Source organism: Hermetia illucens, chromosome 1, assembly GCF_905115235.1.
Source record: "Hermetia illucens chromosome 1, iHerIll2.2.curated.20191125, whole genome shotgun sequence".
NCBI classification, from domain to species: Eukaryota; Metazoa; Arthropoda; class Insecta; order Diptera; family Stratiomyidae; genus Hermetia; species Hermetia illucens.
The window spans coordinates 196156678-196165493 of NC_051849.1; the positions used below are offsets into that span (position 1 = coordinate 196156678).

The 8816-nt window shown below is 43.4% G+C and overlaps 2 protein-coding genes across 2 annotated transcripts; both read left to right on the plus strand.

Moving 5' to 3' along the window:
* Positions 1-246: 246 nt before the first annotated feature.
* LOC119647083 (malate dehydrogenase, mitochondrial-like) lies at positions 247-872 on the plus strand. Its single transcript, XM_038047848.1, has 2 exons — positions 247-256; positions 304-872. The coding sequence occupies exons 1-2, from the start codon at positions 247-249 to the stop codon at positions 870-872; spliced, it is 579 nt and encodes a 192-aa protein (XP_037903776.1).
* Positions 873-3611: 2739 nt separating this feature from the next.
* LOC119656045 lies at positions 3612-4127 on the plus strand. The gene is made up of 2 exons (XM_038062313.1): positions 3612-3811; positions 3877-4127. The coding sequence occupies exons 1-2, from the start codon at positions 3765-3767 to the stop codon at positions 3974-3976; spliced, it is 147 nt and encodes a 48-aa protein (XP_037918241.1). The 5' UTR covers positions 3612-3764; the 3' UTR covers positions 3977-4127.
* The last annotated feature ends 4689 nt before the right edge of the window (positions 4128-8816 follow it).

The window sequence follows — 8816 nt, forward strand, 5'->3', positions numbered from 1 at the left end:
TTTCAGAATGTGCAATTCCCCTAATGTTCGCCGCAGATTGTAAATTATTGAATGCATTCGGGCGAATTAATCGTGACAGAGGTGAATGATTTTCCGCATCCGCAGGCGCACGCGCATGTCGTTGCAACATGAACTCAACAGAGTTCAAGGCGAAAGTAGCGGCATGAGGAGCGGTTCTTGGTTGAACAGCTGGACTGGCGGGTGAGATAGGAGGAAAGTTTTGGATTGGCACCGGAGACAGCCATAATGACGGGATGTAACGTTCGAAGAATTTTCGCTGGAGCATCTGATGGGATCGAGCAGCTCCTGTCCTGAGTCTTTCCCACATCGACAGAAACAGGAGTGTAAAGGGATACGTTGGAGCAGAGCAAGTTGCTGATTGTTTTAAAGGTGCCGATGGAGTTGTTATCCCAGCGGGTGTTCCACGTAAACCTGGAAGGACTCGAGGTGATTGGTTCAACAACAATACTAGTATCGTTCGCGATTTGACTTCTGCCATTGCGGACAATTGTCCAAAGGCTTTAATTGTGATTATTACAAATCCTGTGAACTCATGTGTCCCAATTGCCGCAGAAGTTCTAAAATTCAAAGGAAAGTACTATCACCGTCGTCTCTTCGGTGTTTTAACTTTGGATATTGTCCTTGCTCGAAAATTCATTTCTGACTCATGTAAAGTTGATGTGAATACCGTTGATATTCCAGTGATGGGTGGACATTCTGGTGTTACAATTATTCCGGTGATATCACAATGCAAACCAAAAGTGTCGTTTTCGCAGCCCAATCTTGAGAAAATCCCAGTGCGAATCCAAGAAGCTGGCACAGAAAGTGCGAAGGCTAAGGCTGGAGCGAGAAGGGGATTAAGGCAATTTTGATCTGTGCCCGGAACAGCGAGTAGTTTAAGAGATTTTGGTTAAGAGTTTGGTAGTGCAAGAAGCGTGGTTCATTGCTAACCGTACGCAACGCGACGCATCAAAAACCAGCCGTAGGAGCAACCACGAACTCTCAAAGGGTTTTTTTTAAAGGAAAATTCGGTTGAGTTTTAGTATCTTGAAGAGAATAAAGTAGTAGATTATATAATTACGGAATTCATATTTTAATGTTCTAAATATCTAGAATCCACAAACAGAATCAGCATCACCATAAATACACACCACGCCAAACTGGGAGTGAATCAACGTGTAAGTGTTAATTTTTTTTTTATAGGATCTCATTTGTTTTTTCTTTTAATTTTTTTTTTTTCTCTTTGATTGAATTTAATTTTCCTTTTAGTTTGTATATTATTATTTTCAGTTTTCTTTTATTTTTATATATTTATTTTTTTGAGTAGATCAATATATCATATGAATAATTTTTATTGGTTTGAGGACTTCCTCCCTCTCTCTTCCTCCTTGACCCCGCAAAACCTTCTTAGGGACATCCTCCGAAATACTGGCCTGAGGATGTCAAGAATGGGAGGGAACCTCAGGGGCCGCGCCGGAGAGAAGAGAGAGAAGAAATCATGATTGGGATTGTGATCCGCCATGGATCTTCCCTCTCGGTCGCGGCATTCGGGTCCGGAGACTTACGCGCGCGGTCGAATTCCTTCGTTTCCTGTCTATTTTGAAATCCGGTGTGGACCCACGCCCCGGTATTGACACGTTAATCTTGTATTAATGGCACGTGAGGGATCAAAGCGCTCAAAGGACACCCCATATTCCCGAGCCTCGCTAGCACAGAGGCATGCAAGAACGTGTCGACCGAGCACTTTGATGAAGCGTCAATTTTTGCGGGCGGATCTTTACAGTCAATTTCGCCAACTTTTTGGGTTTCCGGGATAGCTCTTCCCTCTAGGTCGTTCTTGGCTAATTAGGATGATCGTCTGCTCCTCCTATTTCCATTGGGTTCATTACAGAGCTGCTGAGCTGTGGATATTGGTCCAGGAGGCGTTTGCCAGGTTTTATGCTCCATCGTGGGTGCTAATCCATGTTTCGCCCTTTGATCTATACTACCCTTCGACCGCCTTACTTATTCATTCTTATCTTAGACGCATCAACAAGGTGTGCTAGTTCAATATTCCAGAGGAAGATAGTCTCAGTGGCATATTTTTTGCAAGGCCGCTGATGAAGGAGTAACTTTAGGACTATGTGAATGAATATAGATGAGAATGAGTACAAATCGAAGGTGATAGCACTACAGCATAGTTGGCCTGCTATGCCTTAGTTAGGGGTTCAACGATATACGAAAGAAGCGTATTATTTTTTATGTTTATATATTATTTATTCGAATTCTTTCGTCTTCTTTGCATATACCCATGTTGTATGTTATTTATATAGATTGTTAACTAATAGACTCTAGTTAGGCATTAAAGTCTTATCATTCGGCAAAGGAACTTTTCAAAAATAACCGTCTATTCTTATCACCTGTGTTTAGAGATATGAATTTAGTTAGATTTGCATGTTCAGAGCAGAAAGTGGCATATATAAACTGTGAGCAGTGAAAAAAGCAAAATTATAAGGTGGAAGCTGTTAGAACGCTAAGAAAATAGCTCCAAATGTAATTGTTGAAAGATTTCTGACTAAGTGAAGATACTTACCAAATTATAAAGCTGCGCCCTATTTGTCAAGTTCTAAACTAAACACAGGGTGGTCTGAGAAGTTTTTCACAAGCCAGCTTATAAAAAATGTATATGAGTCCACGCTCTTTTGAAAAATTGTTGTCTTAAAAATGAAGACACCGTACCTCTCAAAATAGAGGGAAACTTAGGAAGGGTTACTAAATAAGGAGCCCAGAATAATTGACAGGTAAAAATCAGTCCCTGAGATTTGAATTGGGATGTATGCAGAAAAAGCTGGCATTGCTGATGCAAGTAGTTTAGATATCCCAGGGAAAAATGAGGCCTTTCTTTAATTCGTTAAAAAGGTAAATCGTTACAGCAGGTAAATCTACCCTTAATTTTAATTTCAGGGAAATTGTTTTTTAAGTGTCTTCCTTCCAATTCAAACGAAGTTTTGAAATATTCCCAAAAGATATACTTCTGAAATTCCTGAGTATCGTTTATGGCAAGCCTAATGCGACTGATATAGCTTAATGGTTGAACATGCATATAGGAAACCTCTGCGCAGGTATGCTGCCCAGCCTAAGAGGGATAAATTATTGTTTGATAATAAAGGATACTTTCTTGAACGGCTAATGAGTGAGTCGGCTGATATGAATTCAGTAAGGTCCTTTTCAGGTGTTGAGCGTAAATGAAGCAATTGATGAATGGGAAGAAGCTACGGCTCAGGTAAAAATTTACTTTTGGTAAACCAAGCACACATAATAAAACTTTAACTGATTCCCCTAAAAGGTCCTAAAATGACTGGGAATCAAGAATTTTCTCATTTAATCCCATTTTATCTACAACGTTACCAAGCGGTTTCCAAAACAACTAAAACATAGAAGATGATGAAATTTCAAGTCGTGATTGAGTCAGAAATGTTTGGCCTTATAGCGCCGAGGAAGGCAGAGTGCAGAGAAAACTAGTGGCGAACGTATCTGTACAAAGTCACATCACCATGATATACCTACTGTGTATTACGAGGGTATATAAACGGACAAGGTATCTGAGCAAGATGTATATATAGCACATCTGTATGCTAGTAACCGGTCTAAAGGAAAATACCATGCACGCCAGTATTTAAACGGAATTGCTGAAGTAGCCAAGTATTAGTACTATCTGAGGAATTTGTCGAAGCATTCGCTTAGCAGTGATCTAGTGCATCTCATTGCATGTTTAGTTAGTGTCAATGAGTGGACGTGCAGTGGCAAGAAGTAACATTTTGAAACCATTCAGGTATGTGGCAAAAATCTAGGTAACATACCCAATATCATACTAAACTGTCCTCTGACATTTTTCAGCATATTGAAACATCTCTCATCGAGAAAAGGCTCTCGGACTGGTAACTCTGGAAACATTCTAGAACTACAGGTTCTCACTCAAATTGCGTTCGTTCCTTGAAAAAAGTATCTGAACATAGGACGAGATGGGCTTCAAAGAACAATCTCCAAAATACACAAACAAGAGCTGGAAACCAACAGGAACGCAAAATAGCACGACTACGACCCCTAGCTCGACGTCCAGCGGTAAGACAGAAAAACCCAGTGGTTCCGATTCGAACAAGTGGAAATACAACAATATGGTGAAAAATAATCGTGACAAGTTCAACAATATGCATTTTTGCTGAAGAAAAACCAGTATTTCCACTGGGACGGCGAAATAGTGCGGAAAATGGATAAAAGTTCAAAATTGGCTTCGAACATCGTCAGAAACTACTCCAATACTAACTCAGCTGCGGATAGTATGGCTTTAATTTAATGCAAAAAAGATGTAATCGTCAACAAAACTATATATTCTCTATTTTGTAACGGCTTTTATTTCGTTTTCCGATTCAGATACCATCTCTCTTTCAATACACAAAATATTCGATTAATATTGCATATACCAACCATTATTAAGCATATATTCAAACCTACGGTGATTTTTATTTACAGTAATGTCAATGATTAATCGTCTGCTTTACATTAAAGTGCATAGATAGCTTTAATAAATGAAAAATGCTTTAAGAAGAACATACTATCTATCAATGCCAGTTTGAAGGAACGTTCAAAGACCTTTAAGTAAGGTATTGTGCAATTTCTTGGTTATGTCGTGCAACTCTCCTGCGGACTTTCGAAAAGTTGATTTTCTCTATCAAAAGTCAACGCAAAAGTCGCAACGGTCAACGCAATCTCGGAACGGTCTTTGAGAGGTCTATTACCTTTAGATATATATGTCAGTAGACATACATATTATATATAAATGTGCCTCCAAGCGAGGCAGGCAATGTAATGTAATCTTCTTCTTCAACCTTTGTCCCGCTCAGAAAAGGAATCACCACGTCTTTATCGGTATTCACCATTTTGCTCGGTCAAAGGCCTAATCTGAATGAACTAACGAAGCTTTCAAATCACCATCCATCATCATCATCATCAACGGCGCACCAACCGGTATCCGGTCTAGGCCTGCCTTAATAAGGAACTCCAGACATCCCGGTTTTGCGCCGAGGTCCACCAATTCGATATCCCTAAAAGCTGTCTGGCGTCCTGGCCCACGCCATCGCTCCATCTTAGGCAGGGTCTGCCTCGTCTTCTTTTCCTACCATAGATATTGCCCTTATAGACTTTCCGGGTGGGATCATCTTCATCCATACGGATTAAGTGACCCGCCCACCATAACCTATTGAGCCGGATTTTATCCACAACCGGACGGTCATGGAATCGCTCATAGATTTCGTCATTGTGTAGGCTACGGAATCGTCCATCCTCATGTAGGGGGCCAAAAATTCTTCGGAGGATTCTTCTCTCGAACGCGGCCAAGAGTTCGCAATTTTTCTTGCTAAGAACCCAAGTTTCCGAGGAATACATGAGGACTGGCAAGATCATAGTCTTGTACAGTAAGTGCTTTGACCCTATGGTGAGACGTTTCGAGCGGAACAGTCTTTGTAAGCTGAAATAGGCTCTGTTGGCTGACAACAACCGTGCGCGGATTTCATCATCGTAGTTGTTATCGGTTGTGACTCTCGACCCTAGATAGGAGAAATTGTCAACGGTCTCAAAGTTGTATTCTCCTATCCTTATTCTTGTTCGTGTTTGTGTTTGACCAGTGCGGTTTGATGTTGTTGATTGATTCGTCTTCGGTGCTGACGTTGCCACCATATATTTTGTCTTGCCTTCATTGATGTGCAGCCCAAGATCTCGCGCCGCCTGCTCGATCTGGATGAAGGCAGTTTGTACGTCTCGGGTGGTTCTTCCCATGATGTCGATATCGTCAGCATAGGCCAGTAGTTGGGTGGACTTGAAGAGGATCGTACCTCTTGCATTCACCTCAGCATCACGGATCACTTTCTCGAGGGCCAGGTTAAAGAGGACGCATGATAGCGCATCCCCTTGTCGTAGACCGTTGTTGATGTCGAATGGTCTTGAGAGTGATCCTGCTGCTTTTATCTGGCCTCGCACGTTGGTCAGGGTCAGCCTCGTCAGTCTTATTAATTTTGTCGGGATACCGAATTCTCTCATGGCCGTGTACAGTTTTACCCTGGCTATGCTATCATAGGCGGCTTTAAAGTCGATGAACAGGTGGTGCAACTGTTGTCCATATTCCAACAGTTTTTCCATCGCTTGCCGCAGAGAGAAAATCTGATCTGTTGCTGATTTGCCTGGAGTGAAGCCTCTTTGGTATGGGCCAATGATGTTCTGTGCGTATGGGGCTATCCGGCCTAGCAAGATAGTGGAGAATATCTTATAGATGGTACTCAGCAACGTGATACCTCTATAATTGCTGCACTGTGTGATATCTCCCTTTTTATGTATGAGACAGATTATGCCTCGTTGCCAATCGTCAGGCATTGATTCGCTGTCCCATATCTTGAGCACAAGTTGATGAACCACTTGGTGTAACTGGTCGCCTCCATATTTAACCAATTCGGCTGTAATTCCATCGGCTCCTGGCGACTTATGATTTTTTAGCCGATGAATTGCACGGACTGTTTCTCCTAAACTTGGTGGTGGCAGTATTTGTCCGTCGTCTTCAGTTGGCGGGACCTCCAACTCGCCGTTGTTCTGGTTGTTCAGTAGCTCATCAAAGTACTCAACCCATCGCTCTAATATGCCCATTCTGTCGGAAATCAGATTTCCCTCTTTGTCTCGGCAGGATGAGCATCGAGGTGTATAAGGCTTCATCCTGCTGACTTGTTGGTAAAACTTCCGCGCCTGGTGCGGTTGCTCCCTGTACTTTTCTAGTTCACAGACTTGTTGGTTCTCCCAGGCTTCCTTTTTCCGTCTGTGAAGTCGCTTCTCCGCTCGACGGAGTTCGTGATAAGTCTCTGCGCGTGCCCGCGTTCTTTGAGAATGCAACATTACTCGGTATGCGGCATTCTTCCGTTCCGTTGCTAGCCTACATTCATCGTCAAACCAGCCGTTCCGACTCCTTTTGCGGCTGGGGCCAAGTATATTTGTGGCCGTATCCATGATAACGTTCTTCAGGTGGTTGTGAAGATCATTAGTTGATGCTTCATCTCCAGGTCCTCTGTTGACTGCGGTTATTGTGGCATCCATTTCCCTCTTATAGGTGTCGTGGAGGGTTGTGTTGTGGATGGCTTCAGTGTTCACTCTCACCTGATTGTCAGAGGGGATTCTAGGTGGTATTGTTATTCGAGCTCGGAGCACCATGCCAACGAGATAGTGATCCGAGTCTATATTGGCCCCCCTATATGTTCTGACATTCATCAAGGCTGAGAGGTGGCGGCGTTCGATCAACACGTGGTCAATTTGGTTGAAAGTGGTCCCGTCTGGAGAGGCCCACGTATGTTTGTGGACCGCTTTCCGCGCAAACCAGGTACTTCCAACAACCATTTCGTGTGACCCTGCTAATTGAATAGTCCGCAGTCCGTTATCATTTGTTTTATCGTGTAAGCTATGGGAGCCAACGTATCGCCTGAATACGGGCTCCTTCCCTACTTGGCTGTTAAAATCCCCAAGTATGATTTTGATATCATATCTGGGACACTACTGCCTCGTAGAAGATATCCTTCTCCGACTCTGCAGTCTCCTCTGTAGGGGCGTGAACGTTTATGAGGCTTATATTTCTAAACTTGCCTCGCAAGCGCAGAGTGCATAGCCGTTCGCTTATGCTTTCAAAGCCGATAACAGCAGGTTTCATTTTTTGGCTGACTAAGAAACCTACTCCGAGCACATGGTTTACTGGATGCCCGCTATAATATATGGTGTAGTGGCTCTTCTCCAGGAAACCGGTCCCTGTCCATCGCATCTCTTGCAACGCTGTTATATCAGCCCTATATTGGGACAAGGTATCGGCTAGCTGCTTATCAGCTTCATCTCTGTACAGGGAGCGCACTTTCCATGAGAAAATGCGCCAATCGTTGTTCCTTTGTCGTTGCCGGGTCCGTCGTTTTAAAATCCGTCCTATCCGAGGCTCCTGTTGTGGCTTCGTAACATGTTGTTTTCCGTGTAGGGTTGTCAGCCCTACCCAACCCCCCCCCCCCCCCCGCCCCCAAATCACCATCCAGCGAATCAAATCAATGTTGTTTCAGTCGCTGTGAAGGACGCCAACGGTTGACGGTCCACGGTGATGAATAACTCAAAAGGTGAAAGAACACGTCACCATAGTGTTTAACTGCATTACAGTAGGTGAGGTTCCCTCCCCGTTGTTTCGGTCTGCCTTTTGGTCGTTTATCATCGACTTCGACGTTCAGACCAATCTTGGCAAGTGAATTCTCGTTGGCACGAATTGCGTGATCATATCATCGAGGACGCCTTTCTCGCAATTTTACCACGATCGGTGCAACCCCATAACGATCGCGGATATCTTCATTTCGGATGTGATCAAAGCGTGAGACGCCACTAGTCCACCGTAACATCTTCGTCCCCATAACCGCAAGACGCCGTTCATTGTCTTTTGTAGTCGGCCAACACTCAGAACCATAGAGAGCGACAGGACGGACGACATTGCGGTAAATTTTAAATTTAAGACGTTCGTTGATACGTCGATCACAAAGAACACCAGTTGTGGGATGCCACTATCCAGGTTGCGTTAATGCGTCAAGCAATTTCATAACGTAGTTCTCCATTGGCCGATAACGTTGATCCGAGGTATTTAAATCGCTCAGTTCTGGGCAGATCAATGCCACTCACAGTGATATCCCGTGTGACGGTGTCCATAACAAGAATAAAAAGGAGTGGTGAGAGGGCGCTTCTTTGATGAACACTAACAGAGACACGAAGCGGTTTTGATACACCCGCCA